The sequence below is a fragment of the Polypterus senegalus genome, chromosome 3 (genome assembly GCF_016835505.1).
Source record: "Polypterus senegalus isolate Bchr_013 chromosome 3, ASM1683550v1, whole genome shotgun sequence".
NCBI lineage: Eukaryota > Metazoa > Chordata > Cladistia > Polypteriformes > Polypteridae > Polypterus > Polypterus senegalus.
Window position 1 is genome coordinate 214,256,053 of NC_053156.1, and position 27,322 is coordinate 214,283,374.

At 35.0% G+C, this 27,322-nt stretch overlaps 1 protein-coding gene across 1 annotated transcript in view; it reads right to left on the minus strand.

Moving 5' to 3' along the window:
- LOC120525817 (afadin-like) overlaps nt 1-27,322 on the minus strand; it is a 365,848-nt gene that overhangs the window by 173,095 nt on the left and 165,431 nt on the right. Inside the window, 4 exon segments of the mRNA XM_039748422.1 lie at nt 4,580-4,842; nt 7,539-7,633; nt 15,988-16,032; nt 24,401-24,559. Of these exon segments, the coding sequence (XP_039604356.1) occupies nt 4,580-4,842; nt 7,539-7,633; nt 15,988-16,032; nt 24,401-24,559 (562 nt within the window).

The window sequence follows — 27,322 nt, forward strand, 5'->3', positions numbered from 1 at the left end:
TGCCAGAGACTACCATGTGGACAAGCTCGAAAGGTTCTGGGAGTCTGCTCTCAGGACAGATAAGTCCACTATCAAACACAACAGGAGGTCACATATTTGGCAAAGATACAAGATAGCCTACTACGAACAAAACATTATTTCCACTGCCAAGCATGATGGAATAAGTGTCCTTGTAAGGGGCTGTTTATACTTGTTCTTATTCTATGCAACATGGAATCATCCTGCTGTGGCAGGAGCGGAAGATGCCCATTTATACAAAACATCTCTCAAATCTCTGAGATGGTAGATTTCTGTTAAGAGGAGTGAGGAAAAGGAGTACTGCAGCAAGATATCAACTTAAATATGACATTCTGATAATCTACAGTATGAGATCAAGTCCATTTCTAAGTGTAGAAGCCCTTATTTGGTATATTCATGTGTAGCAGCCAATCCTAATAAGTTAATTTTAAAGTTATGTTCACATAAGTATTGAAAGTTTTTTCTCTTTATTTTTGTGTGAATTTCACTAAAACTTTAAAGACAAAATATTTAGACCATGGATTTCTTTTTTCTGTGTATGTGTCATACTCAGTCTTTGATCCTTTCCAGTGGCTTCACAATTTTGGAAAAACTGAAGAGACACTGTCACAATATTCATTAAAAGATCTGATTGATACAATACTTTGTGAATATCTAAAATAATGACCACCTTGAAAGAGTCACAAACTTTGAAACATAACGGTATTCTGACTTATGAAGATGCTGTTATCAGTTAAGGCTGATTACACATAGTACATGCTCAGCAAAAATCTGATTAAGCGTAGTACAGGCTCAGCTGTTTATTTAAATATTGTGAGTCCCTGTGCAATAAAACTGTATGCATGATGTTTCAGCAATGAACTCTGAGAAAAGTATTATTTTAGCATTACATATTAAAAGGTAATTACCTAAGCTGCTGTTAGAAAGGACACATTAAGGCCTTGTTCACACGGGCGTTAAGTTTTTGGATAAACGAACTTGCTCTGAACGTCCTAGGAGTTTATGTTGCATTTTGTGGTGGCGATCGATTGACTTCTACACCGGCGTTCGTTTGTCTCTATCTAACGCCAGCCTGCAGCCCAAATTGTAGTTTGTGTGTTAACCTGTGGAGGCAGTGTCGGGAACTGGATATGAAAGCCCTTGTCGTTTAATTTGAGGTTCCTCCTTTCAATATGGACCATTTTACTATGTTAGATATTAATCTTCTTCTTTTAAAAATACTCGTAATACGGCGACGTAGGGAGAGAAAAAATCGCCGCCGCTACTGGGTTCATCCACTGACTGCACAACGTCGGGTTAAAGGAAGCTTTTTTTGTGCTCTTTTTTTGTCTGCTGCAGCTGGTGCAATACCACATTGCACGCCGATCAACCAATATGCGACTTGGTGTTAGCCCCGAAGAGAGACGACTTGTCACTTTGAGGTAAGGAAACAGTAGTCGAGTGTGCGGCGCTTACACCGGTGTTATGCACTGAAATGCCCCCACCCCAAGCCCCCCGGCTCCTCCAAAGCGTAAAATAAACGCGCAGAAAACGAACTAGAAGCGGTTTCCTTGCGTTCGTTGGGTTTTGAACGCCAAGAAAAAGCTGCATGCAACGTTTTTTTGATGCCGTATAAACGCGCAGCCGGACAAACGCAAGTCACCAAAGCCCGTGTGAACACTCTCATTGACTCCTACGTGTAGAAAACACTCGGCGCTTGATCCGCGCTCACCGGACGCTTTGAACGCAAAAAAAACGCCCGATTTTAAAGCCCGTGTGAACAAGGCCTTATACTGTCACACTCTTATCAAAAAGTCAAATACAATAAAATATTTATTAGAGTTAACACTGAACTGAACAGAATATGTTAAATGTCTCAAATCAGAACTGTATTGTTCTTGATATCATCATGTGACATTCTACCATTTTCAGATTGACATCTCATACTCTGATACAAATTCAGGAAGAGTCTGTTCACATATTTAGACAGATTCTTTTTTTAAAATTCAATTAAAAGAAGCCTTATGTTTATGCTCTACCATTCATCCATCCATCCTTTATCTATAACAATTTCTCTTCAAACTGTTGAACATTAATGTCGACAAATATACAAATACAAGCATATGAAAACTTATTTCTACCATCACATTACGGCAAATTACAGGGATTAAGGTAATAAGTGCAGAGAACAGCCAGCTCAGAATCCTAGGCTGTAAACACTTTTGATTATAGAGAGAGAGGGAGAGGAGAGGAGAATCACCTTTCCCTTATTTAGCAGTTAAATAACTTTTTTGACCATGACATTTTACTGTACAAAAGAAAATGTTCTTTTATTAAGGTAGTACAAACTATAACTTAAATAAAATAATGCCATAACAAAGAAGTAATAATAATGTAAGTTGTTTCCCAAAAGTGCCCACCACAGCAAAGTTCTTTACCTGGATTTCAACTAAATTGATTTCAACCAAAGAACCATTTCAAAAACTGTGGCACCTAGCATTGCTTTTGCCTTTGTAGACAGACTATGACATTGAAATGAAATTGACATGAAATTCAAGTCAATTGAGAGATTTTTTTTCATGTGCACAAGAAACCTTCTAAATCAATGATCATAAAATTGAGAGTTTATCTTATCAAGAAAAGGTAAGCTAAACACATTAATATATAGTTCAAAGGCTAAATGAGAAAACATATAAATCATGACAAAAATAAACAAAAGAATACAAAAATATTATACCCCACATATCTGTGCTTTTTATTACTATCAATAATGTAATGAATGAAACAAAATGTTTTTAATGTTTATTCTTCACACATTAACATTCCACTTGGAATGCTAACAAACTATTTTAGTTCACAGGTGTATATCATGATGTCATACAGAGATGTTACTACTCCACCTCCATTTTGTTACTGTGACTGTAAATGTGGTGATTTTCCAAAAGTACCTCTATATCTAAATACAGAAGTGCTTTTTGGCTTGCTGAAATGGTTTTAAATAATTCCTTTATATTTGGTTTATAATTTACAAAATATGCAAAATGTAAAATTTGTCCTATAGGCAAAAAAGTCAATAGAATGCTGCTGCCCTATTTATGGAAAATTATGATTGCTATTATCTGAATGTTAAGATGTTTCTGCTCCACCACTCATCATTACTTCTATCATGTCCATAACAAAATGACCCTTAAAAATAAAAAAAAAGGAAGCGGAGTGATGTTTGAAAGTATTAACTACAAACAATAGCATTTTCTTCCTAAGCTACAAAACCAGTGAACTTTCTAAGCATTGACTAGACAACTGCAACTACTACCTCAGAGCACTTCTCTATGGTCAGTAATTTTATGGCACACTGCAACATTTGCCATAATTTTTCGTCTGCTTTCATGACATTTAAGCAACATAAGACTGTAATGTATAAACCACAAGTGTGTATGTATGTATGTATATATCTGTCTGTCTGTCTGTCTGCTTTTCACAAGAGAACTACTTAACGGATTTAGATCGGGTTTTTTGTAATAATTTGCTTGAACATTCCGGTTGATTTTGCTACTTCTCTCATCGCTAAGTGTTATAGTTCGGTTGATTCATTCGCGCAAATCCGACGAACAGGCTCTGGGCCGAGGGGATGGGAAGGCGGGACCTCAGGAGTAGGGAGCCGGCAGGACATCCTCATTCACACGCCAGTCTCCATTCGAGTTGGTCTACCTTTCGCCACATGTTGGAGCATACCTTGCCTCCACTTAGCTAGCAATAACTGTTTGTTCAGCAGACATTATCATCTAGAGATTGTTAAAGAGTAATGTTTGACGTGTTTGAGAGAGAGAGATCACAGCTACATGTGTTTTAGAGGGTACCTGCTCATTGGCAAAGATATCACGACCACATGTTCTTCTCCCCATGTAGAGGACGCTCTTTCGTCAGAGCTGAACACAATCAGATACAGTGGCAACTTTTGACGTTAGAGCATACTTAGTTTCCGCTTGGCCAGAGATACCTTGTAGACTTTTACATTTTTGGCAAAGAGAGCACAGCTACATTCTCGCCCCTGATAGCAAAACCAAAAAAATGTGTATCAAGAAGCCCTTGGATACGAAAGCTATCAATATAAACTATTCTCAATGCAAATTACTTTTTATTTTTTTTTTTTTATGAATTGATTTTTAAAGTTTGTTCTGTTTCACTGCTACACAGGTGGAGCCGCAGAGGACTGCTTGTATTAAATAATAAAATATTTACCTTTAAAGTTCTTACAGAAATGTATAAAAAAATAAATCAAAAAAGGTAAGAAACAGATTAACAAGTGCTGGACTTGTATTTTTCCCATCTTACATGTATGTTTGTTCGATGGACTCCAACATTTTACCATGGTCGTTTTATGCAATAGTTTCCCAGAAGGATACAACAGCCACTATGAGGTAAACAGATAGGTCTCTGAATAAAGACATATTATACTTTTCTATGACTTCAGATATACATTATACAGATGTTAAATATGAAGCTCATGTCTTAATTTTACATGCAAGAAAAAAAAGACATTATACAGCACTTTCATAAGGCAAAAATAAAACATTGTGCATACCCAGACTTGCTTCTTGGGCCTTTCATCATGGGCCCTGAGTCCATTCCCCTCTTGTTTAACCCATGGTCATGGCTAGGATCAACAAACTTGAAGACATGAGAAGACCCAAACTGGACCTTCATGCCGCTTCGAAGTAAGGTGCTCTCTGTGAGGCGCTGACCATCAACATAGGTCTCTGCTTCAAAACTTAGAGGGGTTAATAAAACTTCACCATCGATGTTAGTTAGTTCACAGTGATGAGGTTGGATGCCAGGGCCAAACAACTGAAAAACAGTGGCAGAACTTTATGTAGCATAAAAACTACCATTTAGTTTATTTTAGCATAGTTAAAAACTTCAAAATTCTAAATAGTATTCCTCACTTTATTATGAGCAGAATATTAAAAAAGCCTTTAGACAAAAAAGCCACAAAATGAATAAATCTGCTACTTGCAATTCCATCTTTTCATTATAAATTGCCACTGAAAATACAGCAAAATAAGAATAAAGGAATACTCCAGCCAAAAATGATTTTTTATATGATTTAAAGGATATTTACATTTTTTCTCAGCCATCATTACAAACTAAATTGGTTAAGTAACATAAAAATAATTTTTGGCTGGAGTATTCCTTCAAGGACATTAATATATTGTTTTGACAAGAAGAGTACTGTTATAGCTTCCACATACTCAGTAAATGTATTAGTAAAGCAATGCACCCACCAAGTACACAATGTGAATGCATTAATGAAAAAGATGCAAAATGACATGAAGATAACATGGACTCACTTACATAAAATGAATTAATTTATTTTTCTGATATTTTAGTTATCAGATAAGTGGGTCTCTGAGTAATAGATCAAGAAAACATTTTTGTAAAACCATATTGATGCTGTATTATGTGGTCATTTGACCACATCATGAACACTAGTATCCTCTGCAGCAGCTTCTTTTTGTTTAATCAATTTCTTAGTCAACTGACAATTGTTTTTAAACTGTTCTCTTCATTTGTCTCTATGTTTATGCAATACAGTCAGTAATATACATAAGTACATGATTTATTTTTGAAAAAATATTTAGCAGATGTGCTTGTAATGGTGCTATAACAGCATTTCAACAATTATTTTATTTTTTTTTATAACTCATCACTATTTTAAATACTTCTTTCTAAGCAGTTGGTAAACAAAATATTGAAGATGCAAAATGCATATCCTATTGGTGTGCTCTATTACCATATTTTGAGAGCAATAAAAGACAAAAATCATAAACAGACATTTCAGAGACAGCCCTGTATGAATGATTATGTGTATGACTATGCCCCTGCAATGAGTTAGATGTCACCATACACAGAATCTTACCAAGACAGGCACCAATGTCCCATTACCTAAACTAAATAAGTGGCCTATAAAGTTGATAGATAATATATTCCTTTAACAAATATTTGCTGAAAATCATAAAAATACACGTTTGTGGCTATGTAACTGGTAAGCACCAAAATGAGCAGACACATGAAAATCTCTCAGGATAAGAGTTTAAGAACTCTAACCTAGAGAAATTCAAGAATTTCATTAAGAGCTATTAGGAAACTGACAAATATTTTTCCAAGGAAAAACAAATGTTTAGTGTTATGAATTATCTCAATGGGTGCTGTAAGTACAACTCTGAACAAATCCAATTTAAAATTATCTTGAATCATAAAAGTTTATTCACTATAGAATAGATTAGTACATTTTTTGTAAACTGTTTAAAATATATTGTTGAACATGTATAACAGAATGTTTGTGATGGTATTAAAGTATATCAATTTAAAATAAGAAAAATCTAATTTTGGCATGAACTTAAACATATTTACAGACATTCAGGAGTTACTAGTATGGGAACTATCACTTGTGAGGACCTTTTCTTTGAAAGGGTATAATTACAGCTATGCAACACATAATGTCCATTTGGGCAACATCCAATTGCATATTCATCTGTGGTCCCATTAGGTTATAACAGAGGTCAGAAATCCCGAACGGAGAACAAAACTATCCACAAATAGAGAACATAGCAGCTTCCCACATGCAACACATGTATGCAATATGTCTTGTATATAAAGCTACTGCTCTGCCAGTAGTGTACTGTATGTTCTATAGTTATTTTAATGTGAACTTAAAAAAAAAAAAAAACAATTACCGTACAACAGTGTATGCTAGGACTCTTACACAGCAGCACCCAACTTCACGTATCTTTGGAGCGTAAGTACTGTATGTAATACGGTTTTAGCAAAACAACCAAATCGCAAACTGACCTTTTTCATAGAATGTGTCGCAGAAGTTTAGTGGCACATACCTGTAATTTTATTTACTTCTCTGTATAACTGTTCAAGCTGAAAAACCTTACCGGTAAGTAGCACACAAAGTATACGGCTACATTTGAGCTATAAAATAAACAGCACATCATATTCTAGAAACAAACTCCATGACTATTGAACTATTTCTGTTCATTTACTAAATGTAACTTACTGTAATCTAAACATTTAAGGATAATGGCAGAATAGCAAGGTGTTTAGTAACAATCTAAAGGAACAAGTTGCATTTTCCCAGGGAATGGCAGAATTTCTAGGCTGTACAAATGTTAAACACTGCTTTTACCATAAATAAAGTGGTTCAGCAGTTGGTTAGAAGAATTAACCAAACAAAGACCGAGTATAGCCAAGCACTCATTATGCTACATAAAGTTTCATTGCAGCACTCAAAACAAGCCATAGGTCTAGCAAAGTATCAGTCGGTAAACTCATTAAAATATAATTACTAAACATCATCCTTGTAAATTTTAAGTAGCTAACATACTGTAGATAATGTGCTCTTCAGTGCAAAAACCAGTAAATATAATTTTTTGTATGTGTAGCTATATGGCGCTTATTTGTCAATGCAAAGTAATAAAACAAACAAGTGGACACTCATTCTCTTAGCCAAGGCAAATTACATTATGTCCATTCACCTGGATGGAGTTTTCATCTGTTTTCTCAGATCCAACTTCTGTGACACTCGTCTGTAACCGGTACAGCTTTGGTTTATCCCTTGAGTCAGAGCCATCTGTAAGAGATGGTATTAGTTTTACAAACAAAATCATTTTCAAACCTAAAATACAATTTGTAAAGCAGGATTGCAAAACCTGGCCCCACAGCATGCATAAGGACTCAGTTGTTAAGTCATCAAGAAATTAGTCTTAAGTAAAGGATAAGACTATATTCATTTAAAATATTTATAGTATTTTTTTAACTAAAAATTATTTGCAATCAGTACGGGGAATATGACAAAATACAGAGTATGCCATCATAATTCTAAAAATGAATTCATCTTTATAAACCATACACTCATATAGATAGAGGACATCAAAATGAAATGTGATAAATCATAATTGATTAAATTACATTGTGCTGGAGTTCCTACATATAGTGTTCTTTAGATGGAAAAGAATTTAGTAATGGAAATGCCTTAACAAAATCATGAAGACCTAATAAAACAAATGTTGCTGGACTACAAATAATACTGGCACATCCTGTTTAAAAGATATGTCTGCACTGTAGATTTGAGTGAGCAAAACAAAAACTGAAATCTACTGCATGTTTAAGTATTCAGGTTGTACATACAATATATTCATAACTAGTATAGATTGCAATTCTGTTACAAAAGCTTCAATTCTTTTTTAAACTTGACTTGCGTTATCCATTTATTAAAAAACATATATATGTTTTGCCCATTCACATTGGCAGATTTGGTCCAGCTGATTCAAGATGCAAAATATGTTTAGTACCAGTTCCAAACTATGACACCAACTATGAAATTATTGGGGCCAGAACTATGCTTCAGCTACACAAAGGCATTCACTGTTGCTTTCAAGCCACTCTAATGCTGCTTTGGATCACTGTCCTGCTAACAAAGGCAACTCTTTTTCAAGGTTTATTTATTCATTTATTTAAGCAGACCAAAACAAGCTAGTTAGTTTACCAGTATGGTATTCCTTCAGTTTTAACCATACTAAGTTGCTAATTCTCTGTGGCTAAGAATTGACCATACAGGATGGTGCTGCCTCTCTAATACTAGGCTGTAAGGATAATATTTCTTAGGACATAGGTAGTTTCAAGTTACCATTACATATAAAATACTTAGATGAACTTTGTGCATTAAGTTTAATGTTTACCACAACAGACCACAAGAGCTTTTTATAAAACTTAGCTTAGTTACTAAGTTTTGCCTGGGAAATTTCATAAGAGACTTCGTTTCAGTTATAGTCAGGCTTTCTAGCAGTAGTATGTAACTAACTAAATGCTTTTCAGTATACAGTATTAGATTTTTACAAAGAGCCAAAATTATTGGCAGGTTGGGATTTGAACCTAGCACTTCAGACCCTGAGGTTGAGGGTGTGAATCCTGGTACTGACACTGTGTGACCATGAGCAGGTTAATCACCTGCCTGTGTTCCAAATGGAAAAAAAAAATGTAACCAACTATATCACAAACGTTTTATACACTGTGTGCACAATTATTACGCAAGTGAGTATTTTGACCATATCATCATTTTTAATGCGTATATTCCAACTCCAAGCTGTATTAACTTGAATGCTTATTGGATTTAAGCACGTCAGGTGATGTGTATTTGTGTAATGAGGGAGGGTGTGGCCTAAGGAGATCAACACCCTATATCAAGGTGTGCAGAATTATTAGGCAGCTAGTTTTCCTCAGGCAAAATGGGCCAAAAAAGAGATTTAACTGACTCTGAAAAGTCAAAAATTGTAAAAAGTCTTTCAGAGGGATGCAGCACTTTTGGAATTGCTAAGATATTGGTGTGTGATCACAGAACCATCAAACATTTTTTTGCAAATAGTCAACAGGGTCGCAAGAAACGTGTTGAGAACAAAAGACGCAAATTAGCTGCCAAAGATTTGAGAAGAATCAAACGTGAAGCTACCAGGAACCCATTATCCTCCAGTACTTTCATATTCCAGAGCTGCAACCTACCTGGAGTGCCCAGAAGTACAAGGTGTTCAGTGCTCAAAGACATGGCCAAGGTAAGGAGGGCTGAAACCCAACCACCACTGAACAAGAAACATAAGTTGAAACGTCAAAACTGGGCCAAGAAATATCTGGAGACAGATTTTTTCAAAGGTTTTATGGACCGATGAGATGAGAGTGACTCTTGATGGACCAGATGGATGGACCTGTGGATCAGTAATGGGCACAGAGCTCCACTCCAACGTGGAGGTGGGGTACTGGTATGAGCTGGTATTTTTAAAGATGAGCTAGTTGGACCTTTTGCATTGAAGATGAACTCAAAATCAACTCCCAAACCTACTGCCAGTTTTTCAAGACACTTTCTTCAAACAGTGATACAGGAAAAGACCATGATTTTTATGCAGGCCAATGCTCATCACTTGCATCGAAGTTCTCCACTGCGTGGCCAGCCAGTAAAGGCCTTAAAGATGAAGGAATAATGACATGGCCCCCCCTTCCTCATCTGACCTAAACCCTATCGAGAACTTGTGGGCACTTCTTAAACGCTAGATTTACGGGGAGAAAAACAATACACCCTCTGAAGAGTGTCTGGGAGGCTGTAGTCACTGCTCCACAAAAAGCTGATCGTCAACAGATCAAGAAACTGACAGACTCCATGAATGGAAAGGCTTATGACTGTTATTGGAAAGAAAGGTGGCTATATTGGTCATTGATTGATTGATTTGTTTTTTTTGAAATGTCAGAGATGTTTATTTGTAAATTTTGAGGTGTTTGTTTATTATTCTCACTATAACAGATGAAAATAAACAAGTGAGATGGGAAAATTTTCATTTTTCCTTTAGTTGCATAATAAATCTGCACACTAATAGTTGCCTAATAATTGTGCGCACATATGTATTCCCCTGATGATGTTCACACTCACATTTCCGTTGTGAAACATTCAGGTTTCAGGTTTATTAACATTTTGGATTGACTGATAGCACTGTGTTTGTTCCATATTAAAATTAATCCTCAAAAATACAACTTGCCTAATAATTGTGCACACAGTGTACTGCCTTGAATAAAGCATAACTCGAAAGTAACAATAATAGCATTAGGTCCATGGAGCTGCTAATTCTTAACATGCAATATACAATTGCCCATGAGTAAGCATCCATGCATTAGATCAAATCCTTGTTGTGACTTGGGTTTTGTAGATGATCCTTACAAGACACAATTCTACAGAAAAGTGTATTCTTTTTAAAAGAAATGGGTAATTATTAGATGTTTTTTCATTTCACTTGTTTGTCATTTAATAAAGTATTTATATTCCATTTCTTTTTCATTTGTATGTGGTCCCACTATAAAATCTGTAGTATATGTAAAGAATTTTTGAGAGTGGGAGTGTGGGGATTCTTAGCTCAAAGTAAGCAGACGAGCAGGTAAATGTAAACAATTTGAAGACGGGGTGAGGGTCCCCTTTCAAAATTCTTGGATGCAGCAACAAGAACAACATTTATTTATATAGCATGCTTTCATATACACACGTGGACAAAATTGTTGGTACCCTTCAGTCAATGAAAGAAACTCAAAATGGTCACAGAAATAACTTTAATCTGACAAAAGTAATAATAAATAAAAATTCGATAAAATTTAACCAATGAAAGTCAGACATTGATTTTCAACCATGCTTCAACAGAATTATTTAAAAAATAAACTCATGAAACAGGCCTGGACAAAATGATGGTACCCCTAACTTAATATTTTGTTGCACAACCTTTTGAGGCAATCACTGCAATCAAACGATTCCTGTAACTGTCAATGAGACTTCTGCACTTCTCAGCAGGTATTTTGGCCCACTCCTCATGAGCAAACTGCTCCAGTTGTCTCAGGTTTGAAGGGTGCCTTTTCCAGACGGCATGTTTCAGCTCTTTCCAAAGATGCTCAATAGGATTGAGGTCAGGGCTCATAGAAGGCCACTTTAGAATAGTCCAATGTTTTCCTCTTAGCCATTCTTGGGTGTTTTTAGCTGTGTGTTTTGGGTCATTGTCCTGTTGCAAGACCCATGACCTGCGACTGACACCAAGCTTTCTGACACTGGCCAGAACATTTCTCTCTAGAATCCCTTGATAGTCTTGAGATTTCATTGTACCCTGCACAGATTCAAGACACCCTGTGCCAGATGCAGCAAAGCAGCCCCAGAAAATAACAGAGCCTCCTCCATGTTTCACAGAAGGGACAGTGTTCTTTTCTTGATATGCTTCATTTTTCCGTCTGTGAACATAGAGCTGATGTGCCTTGGCAAAAAGTTCAATTTTGTCTCATCTGTCCATAGGACATTCTCCCAGAATCTTTGTGGCTTCTCCACATGTAGTTTGGCAAATTCCAGTCTGGCTTTTTTATGATTTGTTTTCAACAATGGTGTCCTCCTTGGTCGTCTCCCATGAAGTCCACTTTGGCTCAAACAACGACGGATGGTGCGATCTGACACTGATGTTCCTTGAGCTTGAAGTTCACCTTGGATCTCTTTAGAAGTTTTTCTGGGCTCTTTTGTTACCATTCGTATTATCCATCTCTTTGATTTGTCATCAATTTTCCTCCTGCGGCCACGTCCAGGGAGGTTGGCTACAGTCCCATGGATCTTAAATTTCTGAATAATATGTGCAACTGTAGTCACAGGAACATCAAGCTGCTTCGAGATGGTCTTATAGCCTTTACCTTTGACATGCTTGTCTATAATTTTCATTCTAATCTCCTGAGACAACTCTTTCCTTCGCTTCCTCTGGTCCATGTTGAGTGTGGTACACACCATGTCAACAAACAACACAGTGACTACCTGGAGCCCTATATATAGGTCCACTGACAGATTACAAGATTGTAGACACCTGTGATGCTAATTAGTGGACACACTTTGGATTAACATGTCCCTTTGGTCACATTATTTTCAGTCTTTTCTAGGGGTACCATCATTTTTGTCCAGGCCTGCTTCATGAGTTTTTTTTTATTAATTCTGTTGAAGCATGGTTGAAAAGCAATGTCTGACTTTTATTAGTTAAATTTCATAGAATTTTTATTTATTATTTCTTTTGTCAGATTAAAGTTATTTCTGTGACCAATTTGAGTTTTTCTTTCATTGACTGAAGGGTACCAACAATTTTGTCCACGTGTGTAGCTCAAAGTGTTAGGCGATAATATAATAGAGTATGTAACAAAGAAAAAGAAAGGTCAAATGGCCAGGAGAAAAAAAAAAAAAATCTGTAGGGATTCCAAAGCCAAAAGATCACCCACAGCCCCGACTGGGCATTCTACCCAACACAGATGTTCTAAATCAGTCATTATGGTGCAAATATATATTTTGATACTGTAGCTTTTGGAAGATCTGTTAACTTTAAACTGACACTGTTGGTTCAGGAGTGTTTCTAGGTTTTGCAGGTATCAGATTCTAAGCCCCATCTGCAATTGTCACACGATGTCTCACATTTATATAAAATCTATGAGCACCCCTTTGGGATTTCATGTATGTTAATACAGTGATGTAACGTTGATCAGGAGCTATAATGCATATGATGGACAAAAAGATCATAGGCCTTACCGCTATTGATCATGTATATAATCGGATACAATCGGAAACAATAAGGGTTTGGGCACAACAGATCAGGGGCTTAAACCTCTGAAGCCCCTACCTCCTTCCAACTCCACTGCATTGTTGCAGGCTTGTCCTGGATTCAAAGACACCATTTACACCTCAACGTCTTTCTCCTGCCCCTTCTATGCCTAGTGAAGCAATTCCTACGTCACAGTCAAAGACCCTTACACCCTGACTGGAGCCGACTAACCGCTGAAGTTTGTGTCTTCCGTGAGCTTCACTCAACTTTTTACTTCCATTTCAGACCTCACTGTAAACACCAAACACAATCACATCTCTTCTTTCCTATCCAGGACACTGTACTTTTTTCATTCATCCATCCATCCTATTGATTAGTGCTGCTGTTGGCTTGGCCTATTAATCGCTTTAATCACAGATCACAAACATGTGCATAATATTAGTATATATTAAGAAATACATTTATTGTCAAATTAAAAAAAGGGTAATTTTCTTTTTTCAAAAACGTCATCAAATTTCAATGTCAAATCATTGCCTTTTCCTAACCTATATGCTTTTCTAACACTTTATCACAAGGGTGTAAATTAGGGCTGCTGTGACTATAATCGATGTAATCGACTACCTGACTAGAAAAAATCTAATTGTATTTTCTTAATCAACTAATCGTTCCTGCCCCTATCTCACATTGCATGCCAGCACATTACAACTCTCTACACTGTTTTAGAGTTGGCTAATCATGGGAACAGTTGCACCACATTCAGTGGAAGAAGGCTCCTCCAAATACTGGGGAAAAATTCTCCTCTTTATGTATTTCACCCGAAAATTTAAAAAAGTTTGCTTGATCAATGCATAAAAACAAACACATGGTTGTCCCTAAAAATTAATATATCAAAATTTCCTTTCTTATTGAATACCTGCTAACCTAAATGTACCATTATGCCAAATAGCTTTTAAGCTGAACGTGAAATAGTGTTTTAGTAAAAGACAGATATACATATCAACAGGCAGAATGACAGACAGAGAAAGAGAGTGAGAGGGAGAGGTCTATGAAAAACACCCATCTCAATTTAAGATGGATTTATTTTTCAGTTCATATGTAATAATAGTGAATCCATTGTAATACTGAGGTCTAAAAGAACCCAAAAGCCTAATTACTTGGTCTTGTTTCAAGCTAGACTACTAAAATGAAGTTAAATTGATTTAATTTTATTGATAACAGTGTTGTCTTGTTTGTCTTCTTGTTTAGAGTTATTTTAGATGTGTTTTTTTTATATCCTGTGGTTTTTAAATTCTATATATAAAAGTATTCAATATATATTTAAATACAGGACACATTCATAGCTACTAGATTTATTTGGACAACTTTGGTCATTAGATTAAATGATTAAGTAATAACACAGCTGATAGATTTTTTTACAAAATAATTGTTTATGGTAACCCTAGTTTAAATGCATATGAATCAACATATTTCAGTTTTTAACCTTAGTTAAGCAACCTGCTGACAAATAACATCCTATTTGAACAATTTTCCTGAGAAATACTAATTTGAACAATATATATTACTATTACGTGAAGTACTACTGATTCTAGCTTAACTTAGGCCTGGACTGTCTTGAGTGTGGTTATATATATTGAAGATTAAAAATAAAAAGATGAAAAATCGATAGTCGTATTGGATAAAGACATGTATATCCATTCGTAACAAGTAAAAGCAAACACTAAAATGGTTTTTGCTAGAGTGTGCAAAGACTACAAATCAATATGAAATTAATCCAACACAGAGTAATAGCTCTGCAAATCACAAATTTGAAGAGATCTGCAGCAACTAAAGAGACAACACCAGTACATTTAACTTAAACATGTTAATTCTATACTTTTCAGACTGCCAAATATGCCAGCTTTTTCCTGCCTTATTCAAGGTGTCACACAGACCAAGATAAATCTGTCAAGCATGGAGGGAATTATTAGTCTTGTGGCTAGTACAGGTAAGGCAGTAGAACCAGTTGTTAAAATAAACAAATAAACAAACTTATCTGAAACACCTCATAGGTCGCTTGTGGTATTGATTTATTTGCACGAATCTGTGAGAGACGCAGTGGGCTGAGGGGAGGGGGTGGGGCCCTCCTCATTCATGCACCAGCCACGTGGCGTATCTTACAACCACTTAACTAGCCTATGCTTGCATTATTTGCTTTGAGAGTAATATGAGCATGCAGATGGTATAGGAGACTCGCCAAACTGGTTCATACCTCCATACCTGCAGCACAGCAAACTTAGGTTAGTGGGGTTAAGTAGTCACCATGGCTTAGAGAAGACTAGCAAAGACAGTTAAGCATAAGCTGGATTTTAAGTGTCCAAATCAGGAGCTTTAGTGGCCTCCTGAGTACCACTGGGAAGTAGGAAGACTAAGGAACCTTGGCTTATGGTGCAGCATTATCGGTCCAGGTGATTTAACCTCTTTCGAAAGTATTACAATGATCCTAGAAAAAGGTGACAAATCATTCATTCATTTCAACAAGGGTGAACTGTATGAGACTGATATGTGATGGGTCTGGCATAATCTTGGAATTCTGAGGTCTCTTCACAGTTTAGGTAGTTTATGTTGGCAGTCCAAAAGAATTGTTTTTAAATTCAATTTTCTAATATTTTAACATAAAACATTTTTCATGTTTCATAAATCTGAAACTATCCAATATTATTATTAATAGTAAGACCAAAAACAATAATAATGAGACCAATAGTTCAATTTATTTTGAGTACACAGATCAACTTCAACACTACTCAAGATCCTCTACAATAGTCACACGAGTGAGAACACACACACATACACACCAACCACAAAATCTGTTTACCTTCTTGGTGGCGGTAGTTGTAGTAGGCATAGTGATTTCCTCTCCCTAGGGTTAGCAGACATGCACAGGAGCCAGGAACAGACAGATCAGCAGAACAGACATCAGACAAAACATGCCAAGAAGAGCAGGAGAGAGAAGACAGGAAAGGATGAAACTGCAGCAGGACAATAGAACATGCGTACCAAAACAAGTCCATTGTGCTACCTAACAAAGCAACAAGCTGTGCATATTATGCATCATACACTTTATGTGAAATCAAAACCATGTTAGTAAATTAGCTTTACATGAGCTTTACCAGTTCCGCACCCAATAGAATGTCACTTCTGGTTTTTGCTGCCCAGAACAACTCCACTTCCAGCGCACAGGCTGACGTCAGAAGGGCATCACTTCCAGTTCCCCTACACCACTTCCGGTCTGATCCCTAAAGCCTCCATCTTTTCCAACCCTTGTCAGTCCTGTTTTGAACTCAGTATTGTGAAAAGCTCTGTGTTATTTAAAAAAACATTTGTAGCCAGGAATATTATACAGGTGGCTGCCCCAAACCTTTTTACGTGTGTCAAGTCTGTTCCTTTTTTACAACAGGTTATATGGTACAATGATTGAATTATCGAGCATCACAATTTTACCATCTTTCTTTCCTTGATAAGTGTGTTGTTCGTGACGATTATCTCTTCGGCGATAATCAGTTAAGCCAGCCTTAGTTATATCTGTTTTTCAAACAAATGCTTTTTAAAATGTCTTTAAACACTTTTTTTCTTTTGAGTCCCAACATACTGAATCATTTAAATGTGGTCCGTGAGACATGTGTTTGATGACTTTGTACCATAATTCAGGAGAGGCTTCTCCATTAGGAATTTCAGTACAGACAAACCAATCTACATCATTAGCAGTTAATAATTTTTTTTTTTTTTTCTTATTAAGTAACCAATAAATGCATGTGAGGCAAACCCTGTTTTTGAAATTCGATTGTGTAAATGTATGCTCTGATTTGACCGAAAATCGTTTCGAATTAATTCAATGAAAGTAAGACTTTCTGATAAAACAATCTACTGACGAAAGTCGGAATATCCAGAGCCGATGTAGCCGGTGGCATTGTTCTCAAGAATCTGCAGATTTCTGGCCATTGTGGACTGCACATCATTGTAATAAATAAATCTGGCGAATCAATAGTTTGGGATATTGCCATTGCGTCATGATATAACTGTTGCAATGTTCTTGGACTACCTTCATATGATGATGGTAATATTACTGCTTTACCTATTTTGACTTTGTCTGAACTATTGATATTTCAATTTTGAACATGATCAATGAGACCTTGCATATATTCCATTCTAAGTTTTGCTTGATACAATTTAATAAAGAAGAGACGATTAGCTTTGTCTTTTAGATACACATTAATAATGTAATGTTGCGATAGACGTTGCAGTTCTTTCTTGTTCACTTAGTCGTTGCTTACTTTCCTTGTTATCAGAATTTGCACAAAGATTATTATTGTTCTTTTTTGCATTTTTTGTGCATTCTTTTCTTTCCAACGCTTTTCGGTCTCTTTTCGACGTGCTGCTCTTTCTTCTTCACGTAGTCGTGGACGTGTCTTTAACTTATAAATATTTTTAGAGTTGCTCTTTCTTCGTCGCTTAGTCATTTTTAAATTCTGTCTAACAATTGATATGTTAGATGACAATGACCTTGTTTGAAAATGGCTGTAAGTAGAGCGTGACTGGCCAAGCTCACCGTCTCACGGGACTTGCTTCCAAAGGATTTCAGTATGATGTGACTTGACCGTGTCGCAGGACGTGAAAGTGTCTCTCTGTCTCTTTTCAAAAGATCACGTCTCGCCCTAAGTTTTTTTTATATATATATATATATATATATATATATATATATAGAGAGAGAGAGATATAGATGTATATATAGATATATATACTGTATATATATAATGTGTGTGTATATATATATATATATATATATATATATATATATGAATATGACAGCAACACTCATAACAGTGACAAAACAATTACATTGACGATCATGTTACGTTATTTTCAAGATGTTTCCTTTTCTTTTTCATTACTTCTTTAACACACTACTTCTCCGCTGCGAAGCGCGGGTATTTTGCTAGTCTATACTAATAAAACATCTTAGATTCACATGTGACTATTTGAGTAGTGGACACTTTGATGTTTATGAATGTTTCAACTCTCAAAAGCTGGATGTGAAGTTATCGATGAAACGGGTTGTATGCTTACAACGCTTGACAGATGCCGAATGTCATTTCAACACAAGTCCTGCAAGTAATTGAAACAAACCATGAAACTGAACCCGATTATGACAGCAGCAATCCCAGCTGTGAGAAAACAGTAAAAAGGAGGCGTGTCAGACGTCATGGTACATTTTCTGATGCAGCTAGACGGAAACTTTGTGATGCTGCCGCCAAATACTCGCAGAAAAATCCACAAGTTAATAGGCACGCTGTCTCTAAATACTCGCAGGCAAATCTACAAGTTCATGGAGACGCTGTTGCTAAATACTCGCAGGCAAATCCACAAGTTCATAGACACGCTGCCGCTAAATATTCGCAGGCAGTTCCACAAGTTAATACCAGGAATGCCTGTTAAACATCTTAGATTCACAAGTACCGATTTAGGTAGCGAACACTTCGATGAATGAAACCTGTTATCTTTACAACAGTTGACAAACACGGAATGTAACTTGAACACAACACGTCCTCCAGATACGAACCTGATTGAAAGAAATAATGATAATCAAATCCTCGATGACAGCAACACTCATAACTGTGACAAAACAATTACATTGACAATCATATTACGTTATTTTTAAAATGTTTCCTTTTCTTTTTCTTAACTTCTTTAACACACTACTTCTCCGCTGCGAAGCGCGGGTATTTTGCTAGTTTCATAATACTCAATACCTACTTGATACAACTGCAAAAAAAGAGAAATCTCTTTAACCCTAGTTTAAATTAAAAGCAACTAAATATTTCAAGTGGACAATATTGTGCTATTTTCTGTAAATACATATAAAATAAATAAATAATATCAGATAATTTAAAACAGTGGTATATCATTCAAGTAGTTGCTCAGCTATAACAATAATGTTGCATTTATATTGCTCCATTCCCATGCTCAACCTATGTTAAGTAAACTAGAATTGGTATTCATAAAGAGCAAATTGCAATAAAAGACTTGGATTTAATGTGTTATAGACATAAGGATTCTCTTAGTTTAACAACAAATGTGGCTAGAGGGGGTTTGTTATTATTATAAGAGAACTTCAACATAGGGTTTATAAAAAACATTTTGGACAACCTGACTTATTTTATGATGTACACATTCTAATTTAACTCTCTGGCATTTTCTCACTTGTGACTGACAAATACTGCTTAAAATTAATACTAAAAACAAAAAATTAATTTTATAAAACATATATCTGTACTGTTAAATTTGTAAATTCCCAAGTAATTCTGGATATTTTAATAAATCTATTTCTTAAAGCTGCTTTTTTAAAATAACATGCTTTGAAAAACTGGTTTGTAAGGGAATCCCTCTGTTAGGTTCCTGAAATTTGCTATTATAAGATTTATGTTTATAACATTTGCTTGTTAAAAAAATTTAACAAAGAGTAATATTTAACCTCCTTAACATGTTTATCTAAGGAAAAAAAACAGACAAAAACTTTGTCCAACAAGAAAATACCACAATGTCAAGGTAAATACAGCTGAAAAGGTTTGCCTAGTGTCTACTGCTATACTGTTTAAGATTTAATACACTTCCTTTGTGTGATATATTTTGAGACCATCACTAACTTACAGCCTAATGTAGAAATTGGTACAGTAGTAGTGTGTTTTAAAGTGCATTTTCTTAAATATTTCCGTTGCTTGCACATGAAAAGGTTGAATGTCAGCGCCTTACCTGTATAATCAGCACGCCTATCATGCAATTGGTGGCTACCACTGCACATGGCTTAACAACTTCCACATTTCCCCTGACACGAACATTGATACATAGTGAACAGTGCTTACAGGGCCAACATCTTGGTTCTCCTAGCACTCGTTCGCAATTATTTTGCCTTTTTGTCATACAGCTACTATCACAACACACTGAAGATTCATGCAACTATATTCACTGGGCATATCACGGCGGTTTCTACACCGTTTTGGTCATGCAGTGTTGTTATCTAATGAGTTTCACTTTGCATGTAAACATCTCATGACCAATTCCCATCATCATCACTTTCACTCGATTCAAGGAATGTTTCAGTTTTTCCTAAAACTGCCTTTACAGCTTTTCACTTCACATTGTTTTTACTTGGAGGGCCGGCCCTACTCATTTAAGAGTGGCAAAACACGTAGAAATAGTCATGAATTTTTCAGCACAATGTAGTTTCATCCACTAGATGGTAGCAGAATACTATCCTGAGAGTTACTGGGTCTCAAAAATGTAAAGCTGATCACTACAGGTCATCCCACATGCAAGGCCAAGGAAGTTAACAGATGAGTCAGAATGATTCAGATTTCAAATGCTATAAACTCATTCTGATTTAAGTGCCCCAATATCAAGTCTATGTGAAATTATACTAGTCAGTTTTCTATTAATTTATTATTCAAAAACTCTTGAAAAAAACACCTTTGTTTTTTTATTTTCAAAACGTCTTATATGAATGATCAGACTTTGTAATCGCTTACCCTGTGTACAAATACAGAACTGGAACATCTACTGGACTGGTGTTACTTTTATCAAATTAATTATAATCAAGAGACTGAGCTATATTTGCCAACATATCAATCAAATATGTGAAGGACTGGACGTGCTTTCAACTACGTTCATTATATACAGTGCATCTGGAAAGTATTCACAGCGCATCACTTTTTCCACATTTTGTTATGTTACAGCCTTATTCCAAAATGGATTAAATTCATTTTTTTCCTCAGAATTCTACACACAACACCCTATAATGACAACGTGAAAAAAGTTTACTTGAGGTTTTTGCAAATTTATTAAAAATAAAAAAATTGAGAAAGCACATGTACATAAGTATTCACAGCCTTTGCCATGAAGCTCAAAATTGAGCTCAGGTGCATCCTGTTTCCCCTGATCATCCTTGAGATGTTTCTGCAGCTTAATTGGAGTCCACCTGTGGTAAATTCAGTTGATTGGACATGATTTGAAAAGGCACACACCTGTCTATATAAGGTCCCACAGTCGACAGAGGTGCATCGACAAAGTATTGAGCAAAGGCTGTGAATACTTATGTACATGTGATTTGTGTAGAATTTTGAGGAAAAAAATGAATTTAATCCATTTTGGAATAAGCCTGTAACATAACAAAATGTGGAAAAAGTGATGCACTAAGAATACTTTCCGGACGCACTGTATTCAGGGGTTTATGCTAATGAACATTAGTTTGCCTTTCAAAAACAAAATGACTGATAAAAACAGAGTGCCTTTAGATTTGTAGTTAGTATGTTGTTTGGCATGCATTGTTACAACTACATGTCTCTAACTTTCTGTTAACATAGTACATGTCATATACGTAGAGCGACATTGTGCTTCAAAGTGGGGAAACATTAAATAAAAAAAAATTACCTTAGCATTAACAAGTGGACCATTTCATTATTGCTGGTGCAGACAAGCCGAATAGCCTCTTTGTTCGTAATCTGTCCCTAATTTTACTTGATACAACTGTAGTGAGCACTGCTGCTATGCTGTTTCCTCCCACATCCTAAAGCCCTATATATGTGACCTTATTGCCACTTAGAAAAATGGATGGATGCTCAGAATGATATCTGTAAAAGAGCAATCAAGGGACAAATGCAAAGCCTCCATCCCTTCATCAGATAGTGTAGGATATGTTATTAAAAAGAAATTAAACTTGCCATCTACAAGTTGAACATTAAATCAGTAATGCTATATGCTCTCAAAGCACATATAAATCTACTTCTAACTCCATAATGGTTGTTTTGCCATTTCCAGACATGACTTCTGCTGTTTAGCTTTATGACTTGTGTTAAATGTGGTGCTGTATCACTATGAACCATTTCATAAGTAGTTTTGACTCATGCTTTTATCAAGTATTATTTTGTCTTACAAAGTAATATATTTACTTACAGTCTTTTGCAGATGGTGTTAGGAGATGAGGCACATGAGCCTTTATAAAAAGAGTGAACTTTAATGTTTTTTGGTAAGAAACACAGCATTAAAGCAGCAATATGTTTTCCATCTTTTGCTATTTCAAGTAGGAATCAGACAATAAGATATAGATATTTTGTGTTTTGAGACGGATTTTCACTTCAGTGTTGGCATGTAATTCTTAAGCCGGATGTTGATCATTAGTACATATTTAACCACAGAAAGAATATTTGCAGTTGCAGATTTTTTAAATAGTTTACTACATAAACTCTTCTTCCACTTGGTTTGGATTTCACTGTTTCAAAAACGACTCTATCAATTCAGTTAAAAGGCCCAAGATTTTATTAGTCAGCCACTAACAGAAAAAAAATGAATAAAATTAAGAAAAGAAGTGCTTATAAAATGAAGCAACATGAAATCTCATAACATAAGAGGATATCCACAGAATATGACCTACAAATTATATGAATTAAAGATGACCTGCAAATTATATGAATTACAGATATAATTCATGTTCTCAGAGGAGGCAATGAGACAATACTATTCTCAATCGCTCCAAATTGAAGCTTAGACAACATGGAAGAAAACAGCTTAGAATAAGGACTGTCGGATAAACTAATCAGATTTAAACCATTACATGTTAGTTGGTAATATTCACCAACATGGATTTTCAGCCAAGACATGTGATTACTCTGCAATTACTCTGTAATTTTCAGGATGTTTAAATGAAGACGTTTTATTCAAAATGCATAGAATATTTATACAATGCTTCATGAAAACATTTTAGCATAGCACAATCTACAATAAGCGTGCATATGTCAATCAGCACACAAACAACTTGTAAGTACCATGAACATGTTAAAAAAAAAAATGTCACTTTTAGGACTCTTAACCAGTAATTCCTAAACTTTGACAGCACTTGGGCATTTCTTCTCATTCCTGTTAAAATGCCTAAAGACTTGGTTTATGGTTTGTGTGTAAAAATTTCAGTTTACATACACCAAAAATAATTAGTTGACAATTAACTGTTGAAAAATGCAAGTTGTTTATAGCACAGATCGATTAGCTGCAGAGTACCTATGGGATATAATATGCAAAAAGCTATACAATACCTTATAGTAGAAAAAAACATGCGTGAAACAATCGTTTCCAATCATTTTCCATAATTTCAAATTATAATGATCTAAAAATAAACATTGTTTTTGCTAAAATAATAAAATCAGCAATATACATTTACTAGTTTTTTCTCTTTCTTTTTCTTTTTAAAGGCAGTTAATGACAAGACGCTATACAGCAATAAATATTTATAATACATTCATTTATGCTAAAGATCTGTGCAGGTGGCCACATAATGCAATCAAATGAACTCTGTTTCTCTTAAATGCATACATATGAACTAAAACAACTTGAAAGACTGAAAAGCTAAACTAATCAAACAAAAAAAAATTTAAATAAAAAGCACATGATTAGAAAAACTGACCCAAGATCGCATGATGTGTATAATTAGGACAAAGCTGTCATACAATAAATAAATTAAACACTGAAGGTGCATAAGGTACCCCATATAGCATTTAGAATTTTTGTTTAACAATGTACATTGTTTAAAAGCATTTTCTTTTCAATTGAACTTTACACCAAGGCACAATTTATGTTGAAACATTTTATATAAAAAAGTAAATCCAAAATTTGTCAGATATGATAAACACATGCAAAATTAAACACAATAAATTTTTCTAATTATATGCAATTCAAAAATATAACAGAAAAAAACTGTTATAATACTGTATAAAAGCCTTAGTTGTATTCTGATACTTATTTAAACCAATGTGCATTTTTGTGCCTTAGTTTAACGAGCACAAACTGGCATAGTAAGTTTGAAGGAAACAGTATATTTTTTTCTATACTTGCACACCAAACCAAATCTTGGAAATATTTTTAATTTAGAAATTAATTTATATTGATCATGGTATCAAAAGCGTCCACAGGCTACATGTTGATTAGCACTTGCAAGTAAGAATTAAATTGTTTTCTGTACATGTGACAATACTGATACTATGAACTAATATAAACTTATTACAAGTATATAAAGATTAAAATTACACCCTGAAATTAGTAGTTTATTATATCCAATACCATAAATTGTAGACATAAATAGCATATTCATCTAGCTGGGCTTGTAAAATATAAAACCACCAATAAGATAACATAAACTTTTTTTTTAATTGCATAGTGATGTTTAATAATACTGAATAGCCATGTCTTACCTGGGCTCAGCTCCACCAGGTATGGCAGCTTTTCTGGCTGCAAAGAGCCATGAAGAGAACCATCTATAGACTTTACTCTTGGTACCTTCTCGTCTGGTTTCCTAGATTTCTTTGGAGCATAGTCCGGAGGCCTTTTCTTAAGCTGAAAAACCAAGACTTCTGCAAAACAAAAAGGTGAACAGACAATGATGCTTGATAAAACTCCAAACATTTACTAAACAACTTACTTTACTTGGTAAACTATGACTAATTTTTACTTTAATCTTTAGTGTACATTTTAATTTATGGAAATTTCCCTTTGGGATTAATAAAGTCTGTCTGTCTATCAGATTTTTCCTTCGAGACCTGAATGAATTATAAAAAGTGCCAAACTATTGTGATGGTACAATTTCACAGCAATAGCAATTTCTTACCAGAGTAGCACAAATATTTGTCAAATGTTAATCCATACCATAATGGGAGCTTCTTAAACAGTTTCAAAGCAGACTTTTTAATATTGACTGGCCTCTTTTAAAAAACTACTTTTCAACTGAGGGGGAAAAAAAATAAAATAAAAAACTGTTGTGTTCTTACCCTTTCTATTTTTTAACCTCCAAATTAACCCAAAATTTGAACTGTGGGGTTGACTGAGGGTAGCAAAGTGTAGTAAAATAAAAAATATACACTTAAAAATAGCATTTTTCATAGAATGATTACAAAATATATTGTATTGCAACCTTATTATTATATCCAAGCTTCCTTATGTAAAAAATAAATAAATTATCAAACAAATAAATAATCTGTCATTTGACCTGGAGCAAGCATTGGCATAAGCACAAACGTGACCTATGATGGCCTGCCACCCCATTATGGGTTGGCTACTTCTCTGCACACTGTCCCTTAAATTTTTTTTCCTTTATATACATTTGTGTTCTTGTCAGTTTTCTCTGTCTCCTTTAATCTGTGTGCTTATTTTCTTACTAAAAATGTGTTTGTGTATCAATGTTTTCTTCAGTAAAAGTTCCACATATGTTTATTTTATCTTTTATGTGCTCATTACAAAACTGGTTATTGATACATTCAAAGAAACTTATTTTGGTGTCCATTTGTTAGATTAAATTTTATCATCAAGCTGAAAGTTCAGTGTATTTTTTCCATGAATGTCTAAATATTTGTTTTGCTCAGTTAAATGTTTGCAGTTGTATTTAGCCTTAAACATGCTTTAAAAGATTTATATCTATTACATAAACAAATGGTATTCAGCCTTTTTAAACAATAAAACCAATTTTAGAATATGTCAATTTCTTTCACTTCATTTTACTATTGTTTTTATTAACTACCCTGTTAGAATGACTACCCTTCACTGTTCTGGATAGACAGAGATACAGAGTCAATTACTGTACATGTACCCCTGCTGCAAAAGATTTATTAGGCAAACCTAAGTGAAGACATCAGTGTAAAGCAGGGGTGTCCAGCTCCAGTCTTGGTGGGCCGCAGTGGGTGCAGTTTTTCATTCTAGCCCTTTTCCTAATCAGCGAGTAATTTTCACTGCTAATTAACTCCTTTTCACTTCATTTTAATAGCCCTGTTTTTAAGGTTTGGTGACCTGAGCAGACAAGCATGACTCAGACCTTTACCTTTCTTTATATTCAGGTTAGCTTGTCATGTAGCAACTTGTTTTGTCTCTCATTATTGTGTGGCTGCTCATTAAGGAAAAAGAAACAACTAAGGGTTCTGAGTCACGTCAATTAAAACAAGTTAATCAGCAGCAAAAACGGCTCACTAATTAAGAAGATGGTTAGAATGAAAACCTGCAGCCACTGTGCCCCACTAGGACTGGAGTTAGACACACCTGGTGTAAAGGCTTTAACTTTACTGATGGAAGTACCACACTCCCCAAAACATACTAATGCAAATAAATATGTTTAATGAAATAGGAGGTCATAGTTAATGCCTTATGTTCTACTGTACTGGTACCTCGTTGTTTATGCATTAAATACAAATGAAATTCGACACTTTATAACATTATCAAACCTTTCTTTATAATCCAATGGTAATAAAAAGAACTGGGGCCAATTCCTGTGGCACTAAACATAAGGCAAGACAGGGACCAACCCTGGAATGTGTGACAGCCCATTACTCCAGTCCAGTCACCAGTAAGCTTAAGAAAACAAGCAGACATGTAGAAAATATGAAACTCCACAAAGAATTAACTGTGCAAATTATTTGAACCCAGGAAGCTGGATCTGTGAGGCAACATTGCTATGCGTTTCACACCAGTTTAGAAACATTTACGAGAATTGAATGAGAGACAGAATAAAAATCCAAGCATAAAAAAACTGTACAAAAGATCTTAGAAGTTTATGCCATTTCTAGTACGTAGATTTACGGGAGGTGCAATTGCTTAAAATAGTTATATTAGTTAGAGAAATGTGAACATCTGAAGATTAGAGGAATGGGTATACTGTGCCTGTGATGTGCAATGTGTATTCAATGTGCTTGTCATGTCTGTACATTCTGTGAATGGAACAAATGAATCAGAATGAATGTGGAGGTTCAATGAAATTTGTTCAGCTCTGTATTAGGGTATAGTTGTTAAACCTTGCAACTTCATAGATCCAGGAACCCAGATTCTATTTTGCATGTCTTTCACCCCTTCAGGAGCATAATTAAAATGGGTTGTCTATATTAGTAATTTGAGAAGACATAAAAAATAAAAAACATACAAATATACAAATACAAAAACATAATACAGTTTAAAATTTCCTGAATATCTTGTAACTGGGAAATAAATTTGATTTGATTAAAGACATACTAAATACAGAATCTGATTGGTCTCTTTACTGAAACCTGGTTTAGTAAAACTGACAGTATTCAATTAGTTGAGGAACCACCAAATGGTTCACCTTCCTTCATAACTCAAGAAATACTGGTTGAGAAGGT